Consider the following 25,694-nt stretch of genomic DNA (forward strand, 5'->3'; position numbering starts at 1 on the left):
TCTTGTTTTAAATGTCCTAAAAAAAATTACTACTGCTCTTGATAACCAATGTAGAAATTTCTTTTGGGGTGTTAAGACCCCTCATGTGGGTTGGGAGCAGGTTTGTCTTCCTAAGGAAATGGGAGGTTTAGAATTAGGCCTACTGAGTGGTTTAATAAAGCTGCTTTAGCTAAATTAGTTTGGAAGATTCTCACTCAACCTCATAATTGGTGGGTTCAATTGGTTACTGCCAAGTACCTTAGAAATTCACACTTGTTGTCTGTTAATATAAAGGCTTCTAATTCTTTAGCCTGGAAAGGAATTCTTGATGCCAGGTCTTTAGGAATGGAAGGTATGAGATGGACTGTTGGGAATGGTAATGACATTTTATTCTGGGCTTTTAATTGGGCTCTGCCTTATCCTCTTTATTTGGTAATCCCTGAAGATGAAAGGAACCATTTAGATTGGACTATTACAGTTTCTTCTTTTATTCAGAATTTTCAGTAGAATAAAGATGCTCTTTCTTTATTGCTTCCTCATTTTATTGTTATGCAAATTCTTGATGTTCCTATTCCTGTGAATGATATGGCGGATGAATTTGTGTGGGGACCTTTAGGCTCAGGTAAGTTTTCAATCAAGAGTACTTCTTGGTTACTTGCACAGAAGGCTCAATCTCATCTAAATCCAAGTTTTTGAATAAAATTTAAAAATTGAATATGCCTCCTAAAATTAAGATTTTTGCTTGGGCTGTTTTGAGAAATAGCCTGAAGACAAGAGATAAGCTCTCTCATTATAATCCTAATATTCTGTCTTGTTGTCCTCTGTGCCAAAACGGCATTGAAAATTTAGACCATCTTTTTATGCATTGTAACTTTGCTCAGGCTGTTTGGAGATTTCCAACTAACATTCCTATTCCTAATAATTGGCTTGGTTCCTTTAACTCTTGGATAAAATCTTTGTTTGATAATCCTAATATTAATGCAGATGCTATATCACAAGTTCTTCTCATTTCTTGGTCAATTTCGAATACCAGAAATCAGGTAGTTTTTAAACAGTAAGCTCCCTCCCCTTCTCAAACCTTCTTTGGGCTGCTACTTTGTGAGCTAACTATTGTAAAGCTAATCCTAAAGTGTGTAATACTAAGGTTTCTAAGTACTTTCATATTAAATGGGATCCACCAGATCATGATAAAATTAAGATAAATTTTGATGGTTCTGTCCAGCAAGGTAATGCTACTCTTGGCTTTGTTTTTTGGAATGCGGATGGTCAACCTATTTTTGCTGCTTCTAAGAATCTGGGACCTGCTTCAATTCTCATTGCAGAAGCTACAGCTCTCAGGGATGCTTTACATGCTGCTCAACATTATAACTTTTCCGTTGGAGATTCTAAAGTGCTTATGGATTGCATCCTCAAGAAGGTAGCTACTCCTTGGCGGATTTAGACTTTGGTGGAAGATATTTGGCATATTGCGTCTTCTTTCTCTTTCATAAGGTTCAGGAATATTTTCAGGAAGGCCAGGCCAATTTTGTGGTAGACAGATTAGCAAACTTTGATCTTTAGGATCGTTTTGTGGCAGTTAAGCATAATTGTCTTCCCCTTTCTGTGTCCCACACGTTCCATTTGGATCAATTGGGTGGGGGAGTGCTTAGAGGTTTCTCTTTGTAGTTCGTGTTCTTGTTTTATTTCTGTCATAAAAAAAAAAGTAATCAAGTGAGGTCTTGCATTCCTAACTCAATATTAATGGTGTCCATAACATCATGGTGTATTGACCAATTACATACAGAAAATCACTCACACATACTTGAGTACACTTACAGATACTGAAGTTTTGGCAAATTGAATACTTCTTTACCTGTAAAAAATCTCAATCAGATTACATATAGAAATTGAGACTAGCTATATCCTAATATAATTAAAACAGAAATTACACAGCAAAACAGGGAATACCTCAAGTAATAATTGATGTAAAATGAAACAGACAAGAAAAAAAGGATGAGTGTTGAAGGATGTCGACATAATGTGTGCCTCTACAAACTAGGGTTTAGAGTTGTAATAGGAATGTGTTCTAGGTATTCAATTGTAATCGGATTCTATTACCTTTTTGGTACCTTGTAACTCCATATTTAAAGGGCTCCTATTATCAATAATAAACACAATTTCATTCTCCTACAACACGTTATCAGCACGAGTTCTAACCCTAGCCCAAAAGAAAAAAAAGGAAAACCAAAAACCCTAGCTTTGAAAAAAAAAAAACTTATCTCCATGCCGTCAACTCCACCAGCCTCCAGTCCGTGCAGCACATCTGCCAGCCCACCGCAGCAGCACATCTGCCAGCCCACCGCAGCAGCACACCGCAACCTCCCTAGCTGCACACTGAAACCTTCCTGCGCACCAGCCCGCACACGTCCCCGCACCAGCCCGCACACATCCTTGCACCAGCCGCCAGCCTCCTACAGCCCAGCCTCCAGCCGGCCTCCCTGCAGCCTGTAACCCTCACACTATTGCTGCCCCCGCAACACCTGCTGCCCCCGCAGCTCCTGCACACCGCCTGCAAGCCCGCCCGCGCCCTGCCTGCCTGCGCACCAACTCGCCTGCAGCGTTGCGCACCAGCCCGCCTGCACACCTGCGCGCGCCACTGCAGCCCACGCTGCCACCTGCCTGTGCCGCTGCAACCCACTGCAGCCCACGCTGCCCACGAAAGAAAGAAGAAAAAAAAAACAGAAAACAAAAGGAAGAAACGCACAGAAGAAGAAGGGGAAGGAGTGGGCCCAGAGAAAAAAAAAAGACAAAAGAAAGGGGGGGGGGAGCAGGCTTGGGCCCGAAAGAAAAAAGAAAAAAAAAGAAGGGAGAAGGGCAGCCCACCAACTGCCAATTTCCGACCAGGTTCCGGCAAATTTAACTACACGCCTGCATCAACACGCGCGTGTTTTCAAGCCCAAAAATCATCACGTAAGTTTTTGTAATTAAAGTTGCTGCTTTCATGTATTTTAAATTCTTTTATTTTATGCAGAATATTGGAATATATGTTGCCAAACACTATGCCAAAAAATGCTTCAAACGACAGACCATATCTGTCGTCTGATGAAGTAAAAATCTGTTGTCTAAGTGGCTGCCGTCTCTAAGCCATTCAGACGACAGATATTCTCCGTCGTTGATAATGCATTCAGACGACAGATTTAGTTTAAAATACTGTCGTCTGAAGTACCTAATATTGAAGAATCGAAGTCTATCTGTCGTCTGAAACACAATACCACTACATATTAATGTTGTTGGAAATTCACTTCATCAACGGATTCAAAAAATAACTGTCGATGTAGTTAATGTAAGATGACAGAGTTTTTGTTGTTTCTGTCGTTTGATTGAACCAATATTAAGCTTAGCTGATGCTTCTGTCGTCTGATTTGAAGAACAATGACAGTTATATGTTGACTGATTTCGTATGCAACAACATAATTCTGTTGTTTGAAGTTGGTAGAAACAACATATCAACCACCTACTTCTGTTGTCTGAGAGCTATTTGAACTCTACTTTTTTGTTGTTTGAACGTGGTAGAAACAACATATCAACCACCTACTTCTGTTGTCTGAGAGCTATTTGAACTCTACTTTTCTGTTGTTTGAACGTGGTAGAAACAACATATCAATCACCTACTTCTGTTGTCTGAGAGCTCTTTGAACTCTACATTTCTGTTGTTTGAACTTGGTAGAAACAACATATGATCATTTGTTTCTGTTGTTTCTATTTTCTTGATACAACATAAATTGTGCTGTATTTTCTTGATACAACATAAACCTGCATATATCGGTTGCCTTTCAACCATTTTAACATCAGTCATTTACAATCATCAAAACCATAAAATTGGACTAAAATCAGCATTGAAAATGATGGCTTCGTTTCATTAATTGCATCAACATCATCCAAAATACAATCCATAGTTCCAACTCTAAACCTAGCCAACAGTCAAGAGAACCAAAAAACCATCTTATCTCGATCATTTACCTAGTGCACCAAGTCAAAAACCTATAAGGTAAAGAAAGAGTAGCTAGACAGAGCAACTGTATGCATAATTTAAGTTCATCAACAGTTTCCATCAGTTATATATGAATGCACAAAAACAGTTCCAAGTGCTACTCATCTACCTTAAACAGAACCAAAATTCGAACTGTATAACATGATTTGCCCATTCAGCTCGAACCACATCATGATGCCTTCTCCTTTTGAGCATTCTTTTGCAATTTCCTTAAGGCCTTGTTAGTTTGTTCATCAAAGATTGACTTCTTCATTGTTGAAACCATCTGTACATTCACAAAATGGAAAGAAACAACGAAGACTTCTTCATTGTTGAGAATGATTAAAGTGTATCTTTTAAGAGTAATAGAAGACATAAACTCGCAGTTCGAGGAATAGGGGTCCAGATTCCATGAACCAACCCAAGAACATGGTAGCAAATCTGCAGAGAAATGATGATAAGAAAGCTTGATCAGATAACTGCTTAACCCCACATACAGTACTGTTTTATATAATCCGCAATGATGGATAAGAATTGTATTTCATGTTGTCTTCTTTAACATAGAAAAAGTGAAAAACCAAAATGATGGAAGCTAGAGTCATTCAGAAATATAAAAATCTATTTGTGCTAGTTGCCTTTCTATTAAAAATATATGTCAACGGTCAGAACTGCATCATTACAAAGACCACTGACTGAAGCACCAAATCATTTACGGACCTTTGCATTCCCATCCCTAATCCAACCTCTCTAAAATAAATGATGTAAGAGAAAAGAAAGAGCTGGCCTTGAATCGTTAAATTTGAACAGAAAGAGAAATAGCAGACAATCAACAAAGTAAATAACAGAGTGTACTGGTGTTGTTAGGGTAAATAACATCTGTATCTCATTCCCAACACCCAACATGAAAAATTTAGTACTTCCTGAATCACCCAAGGAATAATAACACAGGAAATGTAGAGTATATGAAAAACACAGGAATAATAACAAACGATAGCTATTAGAGATTGACCAAACAAATGAATATAATGTTACAAATTACCCGAGGAACATTACAGATTGTACCTGCCAAGAAACTATATAAAACTACATTTGAGATTGTACCTGCCAAAAAACCATATAAAACCCTGCATTAACCTCAAGAAACCCAAGAAAAAGGAAAATCCCAAAAATTAACTAAAACCCGTCAGCAGTTGTGCATTTTATGTATTGAAACTTTAAAAAAAAAAATACCAATATACGTATCATTAGAGAATGATAATGTTCCAAGATCAGGAGAGAGGAAACATTCCTAGAAGTAGTATAAGGAGATTAGTTTACCTGATTGAGCAGAGTTTTAGTTATTGCTCTGTTTGTTCTATTGGTACCAAATGACTAGAGGAGCAGGTCTAGTAATATGGTCTGACTGCGAGTAGACTAAAAGGAGAAAAAGAAACAATTCAAGGAATGTCAGCAGTGTACCAAGTATATATTGCAACTTTGAAATTTGAAACAGAAACAACAGAAAACAGACATAAAGCATCCATCTTTCACATCAAAACGATATCAGTAAAGAAGACTAATGAAACAGAAATCAATACGGAAATTTCCGTATGTGTGTTGGGCAAGCAATAAAATCCCAAAAGAACTGTCAACAAAAATAATTGAGGATTACAATCCACCACCACAATTTGTGCCAGAAACAGTGGTCAAAATTGTCAAAATCTAGTGATTGTGGATTTCGTGCTAATCAAGCACAGTGAGAAACAAGAGATACATCTTCCTACTATTGCATTTTGCTAGAAGTGCCAGATAATGTAAGTTGAGGATGACAAAAATAAACGAATGAATTAAGATACAGCCATGCTTCACACTATACATACTGGTTGTCCTTTAATTATTAATTAATTCCCTTTTCCTTCATCCTCATTTAAAATGCGATTCTGGAAATCACTCACCATTAGAGGCAGTCCCTCCCTCAGTGATACTTTTGGCTCCCAGATCAACAGCTCTTTTGCTTTGCCAATATCAGGTTTCCTCTTATGAGGATCATCAGCAGTATTTGGCCTGAATTCTATTGTTGCACTTGAATCAATTGTTTCTTTCACAACCTGTACATTCAGGACAAAGAGAATACTTGAGCATTCCTTTGTAGATCTCTCTCCATTTGCAAGCAAAAAAATCATTCAACAATACCTAACACTTAAGTTTTTAAATCTAAGAACAATCAAGGATTAAAGGAGAACGACATTAAAAATGCTTAAGCACAATTACCATACAAGAACTTTGGAGCATTTTCGGAAGTGTAAATAGATTATATTGAAAAGATTAAGACTATGGAAAATGAGTCTCGTAAACATACCTCAGCAAGCTCTAGCATGGTGAATTCCCCGGGATTTCCCAGGTTGAAAGGCCCCACATGTTCGCCTTCCATCAATGCCACCAGTCCATTTACCTATTATAGCAAAGAAGTGTCTCAGATCATTCATTAATTATTTCATCCGCTCAACCTGTTTCAGGTGATAACCCTTTGAAGTTCAAATCCATACAAACAAATAAATAATGCTCTGCAGGCTTTCAGCTCATGGTCTAAATTTCAAGTGGAAGCTGATGATCATAAGATTTATAGTACCAGGCGTATAATATAGAAGCTTCAAAGAGTGTGTCATAACATATAAAAGCCCCAAGGAAAAATGTGAGAGAAGGCATCTGCTAAGGCTCCAGAAGAAAAAGTAACTACCTAAGAGAAAAGGAAAAAGGGAAAAAACTTCCATACCAAATCAGAGACATATTGGAAGCTTCATGTTTGTTTACCATCACTGTACACAATCAATGGTTGTTTGCGGATAGCCTACACATATAGCCACAGTTATCAGTAAACATATGAGGGATAATCACAATGAGAAACACCCTATGTACTAGTCATGAATCATGAATAAAGAAATAGGTAAGTGATTGACCTGAGCAACAAAATTGCTGACAACACGCCCATCATCCAAACACATACGTGGCCCATATGTATTGAAAATTCGAGCAATACGAACCTGAAAACAGAAAGCCTTATGTGAGTCTGACAGGCCAACTATTGAAAATGAACCAAAACACAACACATCTTGCGTGGAAGTATTTCAAAAGCATTCAGATGAAACAACGTGCTTAAGAGTGAGAATGGACAGATTATGACTAGTAAACCCTAGTCTAGGATCAAATAAAACTTAGAAGTGAACTAATCCAGGGCGAGAATTGGTATTACCACAAATTTCAAGCAATCATTCAAGGAAAGCTCAAACAACTGAGCTACCTTCCACCCTAGTTTAATAGAAACTAGGCTTATCTCTGGTTTGCAAACCTCTACAAAAACCTTCCTGAATATGCATATAGAATTATAGATAAACTTTTCATTCACACTCTACTACACAGCCCTACATTAACTTCAAAACTAGGCCATAATTAAAAGTTACATTGAATCAACACCCAAAAGAAAAGAAAAGAAAAGAAAAAAAGCAGAACATAGAATACATATAGACATTCTCAGAAACCTACAGCAGAAGATATATCCTCATGAATAGCTAGAGTTCAATACAGTAGTCACTATCAGAAACCAAAATACAAAAGGGAAACATAATACTTTAAATTTCCCCTGAAATCACAAACCTCTCCACAAACTGATTCAAAAAAGAGATTAACATCAGCTTGAAAAACCTGCAAAAGTCAAGCCAAAAAACAGTCAGATAAGAAGTTTAAAAATCTAGGTGCCAACAAATGACAAACTGTTACCAATAAAAATACCTTCCTGTCAAAAAAACTATCCCCAAATCCCTGAACCCAAATAACAACCAAATCGATTTGAAGAACAAACCATCCCCAAATCCATAAACCCAGCAGCAAATTCCTAAATTAGAGTAAGACCCAACTCTATTTCAGTCACCCACATCTCTAAATCGATAGAAGCCCAAACACCCAAACCTAATTGCAAAGGACATTAGCAAAAACACCCAAATCAATATCCCAAGAGAACCCTAAAACCCAAAACAAATCAATACTTCGGAGAAAGAGGCTTACCATCCAACAATAGTGAATCAATACTTCGGAATCGTTTGTGAAATTGAAGAACTCAACCAAAACCCAAGTTATCTGGAGGAGAGGTTGAAGAAGAATCTTTTGTGTCCAAAACCTAGCTTGAGCGGTGCGTCTCTAGCTTCCGTCTCTCCTGGGGAAGAAGAACCTCTCATGGTTTTGAGATGAGAGGAATGAATCGATCTGATAGCTAGCTCTAGTTGCTCTAGGTCAGGAGAGCGCGAGGTAGAAAAGAGATAGATGTTTTGATTTTTTCACTGGGTACGGGAAAGCACGGGGTGAGAGGCTGCTTTGGTTGTTGGTTTGTACTTTGTAGACCGATATGAGAGAGCAGTGATGGAGGAAGAGCAGCGAAGAAGAGGAGCTGCTTGGTCGGGCGAGGGAAAACTAAGAATGAACGAAGACGGTGAGCTTTTTCATTTTTCCACCAAGTGGTGGAACGCGGGCGGGTCTAGGTCAGAATAAGAGGGACTTGTAGTTAGGCCAAAAAACTGTTTTTGTCCACATAAGGAGAAAAAACTTTTCCATTTACTCAGACAACAGATTCTGTTGTCTGAATTTTCTAAATTATAACAAACTTGAAAAAGTTGAATTGGTGTTGATTTTGATACGATTTAGACGACATAAATAGTTAAATCTGTTGTCTGAAGACTTTCAAAAAAATCAGACAACAGAAAAAACGTCTTCTGTCGTCTGAGGGGTATGGTATGAAGCATTTTTTGACATAGTGAAATGATTTTGAGTATTTAACAAAGCGGAATTGTGGGGATTCACACTTAACGAACTAAGAGTGTTCGTATGGATTAAGAGTGTCCATAATTAAACGAACTAAGAGTGTTCGTGTGAACTAAGAGTGTTCACAATGCTTGGACTAAGAGCGTCGGTAAGCATTAAATTGTGACCATATTAAAACATCATTGTTTGGTCTAATCCAAAATAGATTCTTGGAAATCGATTTCTTGGTAGCATAGCTCGGAAATCTTATTATTGTTAGTTTTCGTGGAAGTTTAGCTCCAAAACTAATTTGTTCTTGTTTCACCCCTTTTTCAGGATGTCAAACTCGAACATACTCGATTTTGTTCCATTGGATTATGCAGGCAAAAGATACCTAACGTGGGCTCAGGATGTTGAGCTCCACCTTATTGCCCGTGACTTATTACATACAATCCAAGAGCTTTGTCCTATAGTAACAGCTCCAGACCCTCAAACTGAGAAAGATATTTCCAGGGCACTTGCCTTCATGAAACGTCACATGGATAGTGACCTCCAGTTTGAGTTCATAAATGAGGATAGCGCTATAAAGCTTTGGCAAGCGCTTCGTGAACGATATGGCAATGTTCGTGACTCTATCCTTCCGAATACAGAAGCAGAATAGAAAGATCTTCGCTTCGCTGAATTTGACACAGTCATGCAATTTTATTCGGAAGCCCTCCGCATCAGAGCAATGATGCACTTCTGTGGCAAGACGATCACAGAAGAACAATTGATTGAGAAAACCCTCAATACCTTCCCTGTCTATGCTATGAGGTCCTGTGATTTATTTCGGACTCATATAAATGCAAGACGGATCACAAGCTTTCAAAAGCTTATTGAAGCTATGGAAATTGCTGAAAGGCAAGACAACGAGCTTGTGAGAAGAGAAACTGATAGGCTTCGAGATAGCTATCCAGAGCATAGTCCCATGGCTAGAGAAAGTCGCCATAGACGTCATGATCCATATGATCGAAATGCTCATGAAGGTAGTCGCCAAAGGCGACAATCACGCCACCATAGGAGTAGTAATTTTAAGGGACTAAGGGTTGGAAACCATAGAGCCAACGTTGGCCATGGTCATAATCTTCCAACGCCTCAGGTCCTGGGGACCATGCACATTGCGCCAATGCGCCTCAATCAAGGGAGAATCCTCTTCATGGTATCTATTTCTGATATGGAACGTCTGATCAATGGGCCTGAGTTTGCAATGTACCTAAGAAGGTAGCTGCCTCACAGTGATCAAGACATCGAGTTCAAGAAGACTTTAAATCTGGCGATGAAGACAAAATGCCGCAGATTTTTAGAGTAGTCTTTTATTTCCAAGAATTTTGTAATGGCAATATGTCTTAGTCAATAAATGACAATTGTATTAACTCTTTCTCATGTGGCGCACCCAATGAAATATGATGTCTAGAAAAGTCATTGAGATTAGTGGTACTTAAGAGAGCCTCGTTCCACCAACATCTCTCTACTTCCCTGGTCATATTTGATTTGAGTTACCAAACGGATTGAGTGACTACGATTAGTCTAAGTTTGATTTTTATTTTGGATTAGACTTTGGAAACTTTGATGTAATCATTGGCTATTAATAAAGTGTCAATTCTTTTACTTAATGTCTTGGACATACCTTAATTCGAACTTTATTATATAAGAGCCAATGGTTTTCATGTGGAAACACATTATGAGAATGGACAGAGTTCCTTTGCATCACCTCTAATGACTACGGACATAAACGAGTATTAGAGAAACTTATGTGTCGCTCTAGTGGGTTGTATGCAACCACTATTTGAGTTATTGAATCCAACCATGTCATGAGAGACGACTTATGGGATTTTGACACATATAGGCTTTGACATGATGATCCGTGTATTAAAGACTTTACACGGACATCCATTTTCAGAACGAAGAAAAGTAAGGACGAAGAATTGGTTCGAGGAGCTGCACATGCGCCTCATGGCGCCATGATTGTGCAAAGACCGGCCATATATGGCCTGCGGCAAATACATGGCAATAACGCCATAAACTCCTCTCTCTACTTCTCAAGTCTATTGTGACATTATGGCTTAACCAAAAGCCTCATTGGTTGATTATAAAGCCCATGTTTCGTTCTGTAAAGCCTGTTATTTAGGATTGAGACCATCCTATGCAAAGGAGATTGAGGAAATAATTCCATTCTTACAAAGAATCTAAGGGAATTCTATGGATTTGATCAACCAACTTGCGGACCGTATAGATGTTTTATGGTGTTGGTTGATACACAAACACGATGGTCACGTGTTGTGCCATTATCCACTCGTAATGCTGCTTATACTACACTCCTAGCACATAACATATGGCTACGGGCTCACTACCCAGATCATCCCATTCAGTCAATTTGACTTGATAATGCTAGAGAGTTTACATCGACAATTTTCGATGACTATTGCATATCATTGGGTATTGATATCAAGTATCGTATTCCCATGTACACACCCAATTGGTCTCGCGGAAAAGCCACCATTAAACGACTACGATGATAGCCCGGACATTGGTAATGTGCATCAATATTTCCGCTTGGGTTATGCAATATCGCATGCAGCTATGCTAATTCGTCTACGACTCATAGCAGCCACTCAACTTTCATTTACGTTACAACTAGTGACTGGGTTCGAGTCTAATATCTCGTATTTATGCATATTTGAGTGTGCGGTTCATGTGCCAATTGCGCCGCCACAGCGCATCAACATGAGTCATTGCAACGAATGCATATATATATTTGTGCAACATGAGTCCGCTATGTAGAACCCTTGACAGGCGATCTCTATTTCGCTGGATTTGCGAATTGTAACTTTGATAAGACAGTCTTCCCGTCGTTAGGGGGAGATTAGAACGTCAATGTTCAACAGGAACGACAGGAATTGTCGTGGTCTGTCCCCACTATGTCTCATCTTGATCCCCTAAAAGTGACGAAATCACATATACCTGCTGCAAACATGCCTGCAAGGATTGATGTCCCCAAAAAAGGACATGGTGCCACCCAGAGAAGATGGGTACTGCACCACTACCATGGATGGTGGTATGGTGACGCCACAAAGGTGGCATAATGGCGTCATAGGCCATGGGTTCCGCTAGAGAGAGTAGGAGAGCCATAGGTTCGATGGATTCTCGCCCTAAGAAGAGAGCGAGTTTGGCACAACTTGATCCATTGATCATTGATACTCAAAATCCGTCTCATGAGAATATTTTGGATTGTGGTTATGTCCAAGAGACATCGTTGGGGGACGTCTCAATGTTAGAACCAATTCCTGAGAATATAGAGATCTCTACGAACTACACTAGTGTACATGAGGACATGGAATTATTGAGACCAATGACATCGAACCTTACTCCGTTGAAGAATGTCAACTTAGAGAAAATTGGCCTAGCTAAATGGAAAGATGCAATCCAGGTTGAATTGGATTCACTAACGAAGAGGAAGGATTTCGGGCCTGAGATGACAACACCTCCTAACATAAAACTTGTTGACATTAATAGGTCTTCGTTAGATAGCGTGACGAGAAAAAGAGATGGTAATCTCACCTTATGGCGCAAGGTTTCTCACAACGCCCTGGAATCGACTACGAGAAGACATATTCTCTCGTAATGGATGTCATTGCACTCCACTACCTTGTCAGTTTGGTAGTTTCCAAATAACTGAACATGCAGCTTACAAATGTGGTCACTACATATCTTTATGGAGATCTAGATACGGAATATAATGAAGGTTCTTGTGAACTTCATTTACCCAAGTCAAGTGGCTCTAGACCACGGAGCACGTTTGCAACGAGGTTGAAATGCTCACTAAAGTGACTACTTGATTGGGAAGGGATATGATGAACTATGCCCACGCGTTTCCATGACAAGTTCCGGATTTGCAATTGTCGCGGTTTATGTTGATAAACATAATTGGAACCCTTGTGAGTTAAGGAAAACCACTGAACACCTGAAATCCGAGTTTGAGAGGAATGACCTTGGGAGAACACGGCTTTGTATACCGTGTCAATAGATGCTTAGGCATTTTGATAAAGTCAAAAATGCACTCCCATGGTCGTCCGTAGTCTTGGCCCTAAAAGGGATCCGTTTCGTCCCAGGGATGATGACGAAGACGTGTTAATAACAGAAGTGCTTACTTATGTACAATAGGCGCATTATTGTACTTAGCACAATACAAGACCGGACACCTCAATTGTTATGAACTTGTTGGCTAGATATAGCTCCGCGCCAACGCAACGCCATTAGATTGGTATAAAGACAATCTTTCGATATTTGAGAGGTACGAATGATATGGGCTTGTTCTATCCCTACAGAGAAAAGAGATAACGGAAGTATGGAATCGGAACCCACAAGGCAAAATGCCACCTTCCGTGCTCCTCCTCCCCTCCATCAAAATGACAACAGGCACTTCTAAATATTGAAGTGAACCAAATCCGATCTGAGGATAATGTAGCGGACTTATTTACTAATAAGTCGTTACCAAAATCCACCTTCGAGAAACATGTGAAAAGCATCAAATTAAGAAAGTTATCCGAACTCCCTTGATTGTAGCAATCAGGGAGAGATATTGACATCAGGGGGAGGCATGATGTCTACATGTTCGATATCGAAGAGTGAAGGACGTGTTGTGCTCTTTTTGTCCTTCGACCAGGTTTATTTTTGTCCCACTGGGTTTTTGTTACCTGGCAAGATTTTTAACGAGGCAACAATCAAAGCGTCATCGCCAAGTTTGAGCGGCACAAGGGGGAGTGTTGAAGGATGTCGACATAATGTGTGCCTCTGCAAACTAGGGTTTAGAGTTGTAATAGGAATGTGTTCTAGGTATTCAATTGTAATCGGATTCTATTACCTTTTTGGTACCTTGTAACTCCCTATTTAAAAGGCTCCTATTATCAATAATAAACACAAATGCATTCTCCTACAACAATGAGAACAAAAGACATAATTCTGCGGCTATAACTACAACATCCATGTTCCCTTAGCCATTAAAGAAAGATATCAGGAAATAAAGCAATCGAGCCAAGGACAAATAATTCTGCTATAGGATAAATGTGAGCAGTATAACCCCACATTAAAAGCATGGGAGTGTACTGTAAATGGATTACAAGTAAAATATGAATCAACATCAATGCACGACATCATATTCTTTTACAATTAAACCAATAACCTATAAATCCATGGCATATATGTTTGAAAAACAGAAATTACACAGCATGTCAATACAAGGATATTGACATAGATCCTACATTTCTTATTTGGAGAACAAGAAGAATCACTTATCTTGAGGAGATCTAGTCCCAGTGGTCTAGCTCTACCTAGAACATAGACATCTTGATATTGACTTAATTAAACACAAAGCTATTTGACAAATATAAGGCAATATATAGTAACAAGAGTCCAAGTCCTAAAATATAAAAACCCCTAGCATCGACACTAGAGATCCAAAAAAATGCAATTGCATACTTAATCATAGATCCAAAGTTCTATTTCTACAAAATGTTCTCGAAACCAAGAGTATGAACTGTTGAAGTAAAAGAATATGAATTAAACTAGGAGGGAGCACTGACATTCATTTTTTTCTTGAGAACCCTCATGGCTCTCGCCTTAACAGCTGTCTGTGCAGGCCAGGCCTTGTCTTCTTGACATGCTCTTTGTATCTATTAAGTTCAACATCAAGCTTCTTGATCTTCCCATCCACTGTATCGCCTCTTTTATTAATCTATTTGTTTGTTTGCAAATAAACCAACAACTTTAGCACAGAATATACCAATCTAAAGCTAAAATGCCTAAACAAGAAATCCCACTGGTCATTGAATGACCTAGAATTAAGCCCAAAACCAATTAAGCTCCAACAGTAATACAAACACAGAAGGAAGTTTATCAATCACTAATTAAAGTAACCAACAATAGCCCCAGGGCATAAACAGAAAGAGAGAGAGAAGAGAACGAACCCTATCGGAGGCATCTCCAATAGAAGAAGGAGGCTCTTTATCTTTCTTGGCACTGACAGTGGCAGCGATAGTGAGAGAGATCACGAGACCAGCGGCGATAGTGAGAGAGATCTTGGTGGTGGCGATGGCTTCTCAAGATTATTGAAATCGACGGCGAGATTGAGAAAGAGAATGAGAGGGCTCACAAGAGTTGAGTAAATTGATCGATGTCTATGTTTTTTCCTTGTCAAATTATGGCTGGTGCTTTTCTCTTTTTTTTTGGTCAAAGTGGTAATATTCATTAATAAACCCAAAGGGACAAAACCCTAAGAGGGAGCCCAAAGCTCTGAAATACAAGCTAAACAAGAGTAGGAAAATTACACATCAAACCTAATTCCATATGAATCTGGTAATAAGAAGGTAACCCTAAAAACATAAAAAGAAAATATCCCAAATTGATATCACTGCAGCCGCCACCCCAGCCATATTGCACGCCGACGAACTGCCGCACAAACATCGACCAAGATGTCACCAGAAGAGCCCAAATTAAGGAATATAATCCGAGAAACCGATGCCAATATAAGCCCAGAAAACAAATCCAAACATACCCAAAATACATGATGATACAGAGGAGGAGCCAATAACGCAGACTGACCATCACCACTCCAACAGAACCCAACGATCCGGGAGAGTACCACTGCCACCAAAGGGGGACAAAAGTCATCAACAAAGAAAAAATACAATGGATAATGGGGCGTGAAACACCCACGCGTGAGCACCCATACTCCTCTTAGTAAGTGATTTTCACTTTATAGAGGTAGCCATGAGGAACTCGATGAAAGTCAGTGGTAGAGGGAGGTGAGTTGGTGTGTGATATTGGTTGGGAGGAATTATGGGGGCTGATCTCTGATTTGAAGAAATCCCGAGCTAATTGACAAGAAATTGAAATAACATAGTAAGAGGAGGAGAAAGGCCCTCTAGATCTGGACACAGCCAATATAAACACCACAAGAGGGTGTGTAATCTGGACAAAACCAGCAGTAGATCTGGACACAGCCAGCATAATCACCACAAGAGGGTGTATAATCTGGACAAAGCCAACAAAAACTCCACAAAATGATGCAAAGGACACGCCGACGAACTGCCGCACCCAGATCCAAAACCAAGCCAAAGACTGGCCTCCTTTCGATCTCAGCCGCCACAGCACAGATCGTCGGATCCGATCAGACCGCCAGAAAGAGCCATCTTGCTGCAGCTCCACAACCTCCATAGTCCTCGATTCGAGAGGGGCAGCCCAACTCGAGATCAAAGAACCATCTTTCTTCCTTGGACTGAGCCACCTCCTTGAAGACCCGCAGCTACGCAGCATCAGCATCCCCTCTCGGGCCGGAACGCTGCAGCAGAGAGCCGGCAACGTTCGGCCGGGAGAGAACAAAACCGCTAAGAGTTTTTTTTTTTTTTCGTTGCGCGTGGGGCGCGTTCTTCTTATTTAGGTTCGACTTTTGTTGAAACAAGGGGGGCTGGTGCTTAAGGCTACCGAAACCACAGGTAGTCGCCAATTATTGCGACGATGTTCTGTTGCTGAAGCAATTTTGGGCAACCGCACAACATTTTTCTGAAGCAAATATCAGATCATTGAAGACGGCATGCTTTGCCGTAGTAATTTTGGCCACCGCATGATTTTCCAAAGCAAAAATTGAACCAATAGCGACGGCAAATCAATGCCGACGCTAACTAGAGGTAGCCATTGCAATTCTTTTTTGTAGTGAAATTGACGTGAGTTCCTCCCACTACTAGCAAAATAACAACACACACGGATTTACTGTAGTTAAAAACCACAGATATCCGTGCAAAATATAAATACTAATAGAAATCCGTGTGAAATGAGCATAATTGGGCCCACAATAATTTATATAATAACAATATCAACGGAAATCCGTATGAATAAACAACAGGAACAGATATCTGTGTAAAAACTAAAACATTTTCACACGGATATCTGTATGAAAATCAATTCACACTGATTTCTGTATGTATTATAAATTAGTTTATTTCGAAATAATTAATTTTTTATGTTATGTGAATTATGGAGGGACGGATTTCCATTACAATAAGTATTTGATACAGATTTCTGTGTGAAATGAGTAACACACAAATATCTGTTTGAAATGTTGACACAGATATCCGTGTGAAAAGAGCATAATTGGGCCTATAGTAATTTATACAATAACAATATCGACAGAAATCGATGTGAATAAACAACAGTAACAGATATATGTGTAAACGCTAAAATTTTTTTACACAGATATCTGTGTGAAAATCAATTTACACTGATTTATGTACGTATTACAAATTAGTTTATATTAATTTTTTTTTGTTATGTGAATTACGGAGGGACACATTTCCGTTACAATAAGTATTTGATACAGATTTCTGTGTGAAATGAGTAATACATGAATATCTGTGTGAAAATATTGACACATATATCCGTGTGAAAAGAACAATTAGCTACAGAATTCCGTGTGAAAAAGGAGACTACACACAGAATTCCGTGTAAATAATAGACTACACCTATAAATGGATATTGATTTGAATAATGTGTACATTATGAAGAGCAGCAAGTTGAGAATGGGATTGAGGAAGAACCTGATAGGTTGGAAATCTTCAAGTTGACACACCGGAATAAAGGAAAACAAAATGAGTATGTTGATGTTGCATCTACCAAAGCAGTGGTGAGTATCGAAAGTGAGATATTCCTATTGTGGATGCCTAGGGTTGAATCAAGTTATATAATCCTTATTAAGTTTATCTGCTGTTCATGTTTACACTAGTAGAATGATTGCACTATTTTAATTCAATCTGCTATCCAAAATATAACTAATAGTTTAGACATATGATTGCATAGTTTTATGATTTTTCCTTTCAAACTGTTTCATTGCTATTTCACTATGTTTAGACTTTGTTTGCAAGTAATACTGGGCCTGAAAAGAAGGGGAAAATGCAGTATTATTAGCATTTCAGAAACTGCAGCATTTCAGAAAATGCACTATGCTTATAATTACACTCTTTACAAATCAGATAGGCTTTGGTCTATGTAGTTTATATACCAATTTAAAGCTGCAACATTCTAGATTATGTACTTTTAATTTACTTCATGCTTGAATGCAGCAAGATTTGGAGAAGGGTGAAGAGGAGAGAAAGAAGTTAAATGTTGATATTACTCCACAAGTTAGAGAAGACATTTATGCACAAGTTCTTGGGCCAGAGAAGCGTAACCGAGTGAGAGGACTTGGAGCGGGAGTATGCTGGCGTGATGTTCCTTACATTCATACTGAAAAAAGAAGTATTTCAGCCACTATGGAAGCAATGAAAGCAACAATTGAGGAACAATGCTTGGAGATTGCAAGATTGAGGAGTGAGGCTGAAAAAGAAAGACAAGAAGCTGCCCAAAGGGAGGAAAGGATTAGGATTGAATCAGCTGAGATGAACAAACGTTTCACCGCACAAATGGAGGAGTTTAAGAAGCAACAAGAGGCAGCTATGGAAGAGAATGCAAGGAAGGTGAATGAACTCGCAAGACTTCAAATTGGTAGATGGATGAAAGAAGCTGGTTTTTCAGGGATTGAAACGGCACCACAATTAGATAGCGACCCAATGACACAGCTTGCAGCAGCTAGTCCAACCACAATGCAATAGACCTGCGATTCCAACCCCACCTATCGAGGATGTGTATAGACCCGAAATGCCTCAAACTGTGCAAGAATCGCAGCTGAACTGAAAGGGTTAGTTTCACCCACATTTATCTAGCTAGTTTGATGGTTATGTTTTTGCCTACTTTGAGTTAGTTCTCAAAGTATTTTGATGAAAATTATTATTGGACAAGGATTATGTTGTTAAAGGGGGAAAATCTTAGTGATATTCCACCTTAAACAACAATGTATTCTAGAAAACTCCCTTGTTTTTGTAATCCAAGAATTTACCTTCATATGAAATGTATTTTGCCTAAAATGTAAAGAACATCTTGCTATGAATGTAAAGTTTTAATTTTTTCGATTCAGTTGTGGATTTGTTCATTTTATTGTAAATATTTGAAGTATATTTATTGTAGAAAACTAAAAATATTATTATGTTCAGGTTGCAGATTAATTAGTAATTATTTTTTTTAAATGCTGTCACTTTTACACACTGAAATCAGTGTGAGTTCGATTATATAGATTTCACACTAAAATCTCAATAATGTTATAGGTTTTGACACAGAAATCAGTGTGAAATATAGTATTTATATTTGCTACAGAAATCCGTGTGAAATATAGTCTCACACAGAATTCCGTGTGAAATACAGTTTACACATTTGACACAGTAATCCGTGTGAAATATATTTGTTAACAGAAATCCGTGTGAAATACAGTTTATACATTTGGCACAGAAATCCGTGTGAATTAGAGTTGTTCACACGGATTACGTTCCATTCCGGTAATTTATATTTATGGAATTATAGTGGGGTCCACGTCTAATATTCACACGGACAAAATAATCCGTGTGAGATGAGCATTACCCCCCCTCCAAACCACACGGTAACTCAATCTGTGCGTGTACCGTGGGTAAAAGCTATCACACACTGAAATCCGTGTGAAAAGTCTTATTACCCACAGATTAAAATCTGTGGATAATTGTTGTTTTGCTAGTAGTGTCCATCTCTTTTACAATTCATTTTTTTTGTCTCATTTTCTATCGTTAATTAAAAGTTTAAACTTTGATTAGATCCTAATCCCGCATCTGCGCATCCTCATGAAAATTGCTTAAAAGAAAAAAGTCTTATGAGCTTCATTTTACGAACTAATATAAATGCGCTATAGAACAACAAATTCTAGGTCTATCATAAGTTCGAGTTTATTTATTTATCTATATTAATGCATTCAAAAGCATATGCTCTACATATTCTAAAAAAAAAAAAATGCATACTCTACATGTACATGTATTTAGAACTTTGGTCTCTCTACTTTCTTTCTTATTTTCTTCCAAAAAAAAAAAGGTTATCAAGTGTTCCCCCGTCCTCCACATTTGCTGATATGCTACCAGGGATATTGGTAGAAGAAACATACACGTAGCCAAAAAATATTTTTGCTCCCTTACATCTACGATGTACATTATTGACTTGGCTTTTCTTGTTTGAATTAGGTTTTGTGAAATTTTCTTTCAAATTGAGAAATGATGATGGCTTTTACACTCCATATATATCCACTGTCATTGTCATTTTCTTTGCTGCCATTGTTGACAGAAATTAATAAAAGATAAAAAAAAAAAAAAAAAAAAACTTGTTGCCATTGTCACTTTCTTTGCTGTTTCCATAACTTAATTAGATGCATAACAAATCGAAAAAGAAAGTTTATCACATGCATGCATCAATATTTTACGCATGCAATCAATGCTTTTAAAAAACCGATCCAAAAGAAAACAAAATTATATCTTCCATATCAAATTATTAACATGTAAAAATTTCAACATATCAAAATTAACAACAATGTGCATGTTTGGACCCAAAATATAACTTGTTTATCTATAACAATTAATGGAATACGTTAGTGTGGTTACTATAATAGAAAGGACAATGAGAGTTTACTAAACCTAGCTATCTTATAGTGGTTGGTATAACTATCTGAAAAAGACAAACACAAAGCCAAATAGAAAAAAGAGTCAAGGTATAATAGATATCTAATCTGATAAAGATCGAGGACTTTGACAAGGTATTGCTCCATAGCGATGACGACTTGACCCAACCTCCACGCTGCCCCTTACTCCTCAGTTTCACTCCATGCCACAAGTCTGGCTCTTCCATCGGTTGTTTTCTAAACTTAAAATATAAGAGCTCCGTATTTTTTTTATGAATTTTGAAGTTGTTTATAGTACTGCGAAACAATGAAATTTGAAATTTCAGAACACAGAAGCGTTAATTTAACTTAAAATATAGTCCTCCACATTTTGTTTCCCAGCTTAAAATATAAGAGCTTCGTATTTATTTATGAATATCTGAGTCTTCGTAATTTAAAGGTAGGGAAAGAATCAGAGGAAGAGCTCCTGGTTATTTCGATTCCCACGGTTTTTCAAAACCTGGAAAGAGCTAGTTGGTTGGTTGGTATGGTCGACTTGCTTGGAAATGGAATGACAACAGACAACGACGTATGCAGGGAAGGCTTGTTTGACCAAAATTAGTCGCAAATGGAGAGCTGGTAAACCCTAGCTAGCTAAGCTTCAGTGGCAGCAGTGCAACTCTTTTGACTGGAATTTTAAATTCATTGGCATGTGTACGTAGACATCACTCTTACCATGCAGGCATGCACTCATCACTACTATTAAAATTATAACAGAAAAACACAGGGACGTATGGTTCATGCTCCTCGTCCTCGAAGACCCTATCTTTATCATTGAAGTGATAACTATTCTTTTTCATAAGAAAACAACGGAAACTCTCTAGATCACTTGGCATAACAGTGCACTAGCCAGTATGGTTGTTTAGGAGTTCTTTTTATAATTTTTTTGTTTTTTTAAAGAATATTAAATGAGGTTTGAAATTCAAATTTATTTATGTTATTGTGTACGTCCGTTTAGAAATTACTAACGTACACATTATATTGTATGCAACTTGTTCTACCATAACCAATGTTTCAGGACATACGGTGACTAACCAGTTGAAGTTGTTAGTTTTTTTTTCATTAAAATAGCAATTTCTACATATATAACTTATTGTAGGTTAGGTATTTCGTATCAGTTGTGTGTGTAGAGCTAACTCCACGTACAGTTTTTGTACTATCATTTAACCAAAGCCTATTCGACTTTGACTTTTGACAGCTCTTGCCTTTTTTATGGTCAAAAACTTCTTCGACACAACGTCCTTCACACTTAGCTTTGCAGTCATAAATATTGATAGCAAATAACTTATCATGCAACTCCAAAAACAATTGTTCAATTGTTATGCAACAGAACATGTTAGATTATTTAATATAATAATAAAAATCTACACAGATTATGTACACATACACCTTAAAGAAAAGACCGTCAACATGACATCAAATCTTTACTCAATCTATAATTCAAAGTCCCAAGTCCCAACTAATATGCCCCCATCTTCGCTAAATCAATCAACCAACAAGATTCTTGTCTTCAAAATCCCCTCTTGCATAAAAGAAAATCAAACCACTATTAAAAAACAAAATTGAATCCTAATAGTATAATGATGATGATGATGATTGTGTGTACTCGAGACCATAGTTACACCTCACTTACACAATGCTCCAAGCCTCCAACAATCGCCAAGATCGCCTTTCAAATGATCCACTGACCGTACTTTTGTCTTCTACCCACTCTACCATATGCTCAACCACATACTAACACAACCTATTTTACACAAATAAAAAATTAAAAAATTAAAAATTAGAAAATTGGATAAAAAAAACCCACGGGTAGGCGCCTACACGTTTAAGTTTGGGTCTTGGCCTACACGTAATACTAGCTTGTACTGGTTGCGCCTGACTAGTCTTATATAAAGCCCCGTTGGAGTTCTATAGCTGTCACCATGCCATAACCACAAAGCTTCTTCATTTCCCAACACGTAAAAAACTAAACTGATTCATAGTTTCATACATAGAGAGAGAGAGAGAGAGAGAGACAGAGAATCCCAAGTGCCTCGTTCTTCTTCAATCTAGCGCATCGGTTTCGGTGAATCTTGGTAAAGATGGTGTCTTACGAGTACATTCTGGGTGGAGTCTTGGCTTCTCTGCTCGGCTCTGTTTTCTTCATGATCATCACCAGCACTTTTAGCGCCAAGAAAAAGGTAGAGGATTTCAAGAGTGATAATGGGTTTGTGAGGATGGCGCAGAACGGTGTGTTTCGACCGGAGATGGAGGAGGAGGAAAAAAGTACCGACGTCGTCATTGTCGGCGCCGGAGTTGCCGGTGCAGCTCTTGCTTACACTCTTGCCAAGGTCAGATTGTAATGAAAATATGAAATCTCTTGTTGAAGCGTTTAAGCTTTAGAATTCGATCGGAATTTTGTTGGAAATTAATAAATACTAGTAATTTACTAATTTTAGATGAATATTGCATACAAGCGCTTTCAAATTTCAGAAACAGGGGTATGATTGAACCCACATTTTTTATGTGATGTAAAGGCATTTCAAAATGGGGGAAACTTTAGATTTCAGATTTCTTGTTGTGGAGGAGTCTGGAGCTAAATCTGTAATTTGGGCTTTTGAGTTAAGCATATGTTTGCTTTTTGTTACAGGAAGGACGCCGTGTACATGTTATTGAAAGAGACTTGAGTGAGCCGGACAGAATTGTTGGTGAGCTTTTGCAGCCTGGGGGTTATCTCAAGTTGATTGAGTTGGGTCTTGAAGGTAAGCAATCACCTTATTCAGTTCAAATGAACTGTGTACATCTTTGAAGTTGAAGTTCAAAATTATTTGATTCCACACCCAATTTAAAACTGCTGTGATTATAGCTGAAGCAGTTCAGAATTGTCGGATTCCATTACGTTGCCATAGTTTCTGCTTTAAATGATCAATTAGTACTACATGGTCACATGATAACAATATCTATTTGTGGCTGCAGACTGTGCAAACGAGTCAATTGATGCTCAGAAGGTCTTTGGTTATGCTCTTTACAAAGATGGCAAGGATACAAAACTATCTTATCCCTTGGAGCAGTATAGTTCAGATGTGGCTGGGAGAAGTTTCCACAATGGGCGTTTTATTCAAAGAATGCGTGAAAAAGCTGCAATTCTTTCAAAGTAATCCTCCTTTCCCTTCAAGTATACTACAATTTACAAGATTTGTATTCTACGGATTCATTCTGTGATTGGTGGTATCTGTTTCAAGATTCAATCTTTTACTCATGTCCCATGGAATTCCCATTGCAGTGTCAAATTGGAACAAGGATCGGTGACAACACTAATTGAGGAAAAGGGCATTGTCAAAGGGGTGATTTACAAGAACAAGGCTGGAGAGGAGATGAGAACGTATGCTCCACTAACAATCGTCTGCGATGGCTGCTTTTCAAATCTGCGCAAATCTCTCAGTGCTCCAAAGGTAATGATGCATTTTCAATATTGGAAGATCAAGAATTCGTTATGTATCAGACTCAATCATAGGAAGGTTTGCTCTTTCATTAGACCAACATTGTTTTTTGTTATTGCTGCAGGTTGAAAGTCCCTCTTGTTTTGTTGGTTTGGTGTTAGAGAACTGTGATCTTCCACATGCAAATCATGGACATGTGATTTTGGGAGACCCTTCACCCATCCTGTTTTATCCTATTAGTTCCACTGAGATTCGTTGTTTGGTCGATGTACCTGGGACAAAAGTACCTTCAGTTGCTAGTGGTGAAATGGCCAACTATTTGAAGACTGTGGTGGCTCCTCAGGTATGCATCTATAGTTTGCTTGGCTTGATTAGTCTACACTTAATAAACATCCGAACTGGACTAATATGATGACTACATTGTATTCCAGGTTCCCCCACAGCTCTACAATGCTTTTATGGTTGCAGTAGAGAAAGGAAACATTAGATCCATGCAAAACAAAAGCATGGCTGCTAATCCTGTTCCCACTCCTGGTGCAATTTTGTTGGGGGATTCATTCAACATGAGGCATCCTTTAACAGGAGGAGGAATGACTGTGGCTCTTTCAGACATAGTTCTTCTCCGCGATCTTCTTAGACCCCTACGTGATCTTAATGATGCTCCTACTTTGTGCAATTACCTTGAATCATTTTATACATTGCGTAAGGTAAAGCCCCTAGTCAGAAAACTCATAACTTAAAACTTCTTTCTTCTATCAAGAAAACTCCACCCAATGTGGCATTCTTAAAGGTTTTTGCTTTGCTGATGTTGTGCTCCATTTTCATTGCAGCCTGTGTCATCTACTATAAACACATTGGCAGGTGCATTGTACAAGGTGTTTTGTGCATCACCCGATCCAGCAAGACAGGAAATGCGTGAAGCATGTTTTGGCTATTTGAGCCTTGGAGGAATCTGTTCATATGGACCAATATCTCTGCTCTCTGGCCTTAACCCTCGTCCTCTGCACTTGTTCCTCCATTTCTTTGCTGTTGCTATCTACGGTGTTGGGCGCTTAATGCTTCCATTCCCTTCACCACAACGCATGTGGCTTGGGTTCAGATTGATCTTGGTATGTTAGCCAGCTGTCCACACTACTTTGTCATCAACATGCTTGTCAATTACAACCTAATTGTCTAGCTACCTATTAAATGTTTCTGGTTTTTATATTTCAGAGTGCATCAGGCATCATATTCCCCATTATAAAGGGGGAAGGAGTTAGACAGATGTTCTTTCCAGCAACGGTGCCAGCATATTATAGATCACCACCTGTTCATTGAAGAAATGACACAAGAATATTTGAACAGAGTCATTTAGTACCCAGATTTTTTATAGATGATAAACCAATTTGTATCAGTATCAGCAGTCTTAGTTCCCCTTACAGAAATTAGAGATCAAGATGGGGGAGAATGCTAAATTTAGGAGATAGCAAATCATGTTCTTAATTCTTTTAGAGTTGTTGTTCTACAATAGGAACCAGCTACATTTACCATTTAATCAAACTAACTTGTACAAAGCTATAGCAGTGATAAATAATTCAGTCTTTTGGTCATTGGCTTATCTATATCTCAAATGCCTACGAGTAAACTAACTTGACAATTCATTCGGTAATTGTTCACAGTTCCGAATACGCTTAAGATGTTTAGTCCACAATACATTGTGACTACAAACTTACAAAGCACAGAAAAGGAAAAGAATACCATACTAGAACTGCAAAAAATGGTAAGCCAAAGCAGTGGTTGCCTTGAGGTGATTTCCATGTTCCACTCCCTACATAAGTAAAACTTGATACGAACAATTTCATCATGTCACTCCCAAATACAAGGAACCAAACTTGGAGAGTGAAGAAAGCAA

At 38.3% G+C, this 25,694-nt stretch overlaps 1 protein-coding gene, 1 long non-coding RNA gene and 1 pseudogene across 2 annotated transcripts; 1 reads left to right on the forward strand and 2 right to left on the reverse strand.

Annotated features, from left to right (window-relative positions):
• Positions 1-1,161: 1,161 nt before the first annotated feature.
• On the reverse strand, positions 1,162-15,077 carry LOC133740948 (uncharacterized). The gene is made up of 3 exons (XR_009861529.1): positions 14,758-15,077; positions 1,781-1,831; positions 1,162-1,664 (listed from the first exon to the last, which is right to left on the reverse strand). It is a non-coding gene; the product is annotated as an uncharacterized LOC133740948 (long non-coding RNA).
• Positions 5,614-7,898, reverse strand: LOC133739182 (UDP-glucuronic acid decarboxylase 1-like; annotated as a pseudogene).
• A 7,206-nt stretch (positions 15,078-22,283) lies between the features above and the next one.
• On the forward strand, positions 22,284-25,392 carry LOC133740242 (squalene monooxygenase SE1-like). The gene is made up of 8 exons (XM_062168177.1): positions 22,284-22,714; positions 23,014-23,125; positions 23,340-23,517; positions 23,647-23,815; positions 23,928-24,146; positions 24,235-24,510; positions 24,634-24,912; positions 25,016-25,392. The coding sequence occupies exons 1-8, from the start codon at positions 22,466-22,468 to the stop codon at positions 25,118-25,120; spliced, it is 1,587 nt and encodes a 528-aa protein (XP_062024161.1). The 5' UTR covers positions 22,284-22,465; the 3' UTR covers positions 25,121-25,392.
• Positions 25,393-25,694: the final 302 nt, after the last annotated feature.

Source organism: Rosa rugosa, chromosome 3 (genome assembly GCF_958449725.1).
Source record: "Rosa rugosa chromosome 3, drRosRugo1.1, whole genome shotgun sequence".
Lineage (NCBI taxonomy): Eukaryota > Viridiplantae > Streptophyta > Magnoliopsida > Rosales > Rosaceae > Rosa > Rosa rugosa.

Excerpts from the sequence above, each read along its gene's own strand:
- LOC133740242 (XM_062168177.1), top strand. The coding sequence starts at position 22,466 with ATGGTGTCTTACGAGTACATTCTGGGTGGAGTCTTGGCTTCTCTGCTC. Across the intron at positions 23,518-23,646 it reads AAAGCTGCAATTCTTTCAAA|TGTCAAATTGGAACAAGGAT; the intron begins GTAATCCTCCTT and ends TTCCCATTGCAG. Across the intron at positions 24,913-25,015 it reads TTGGGTTCAGATTGATCTTG|AGTGCATCAGGCATCATATT; the intron begins GTATGTTAGCCA and ends TTTATATTTCAG.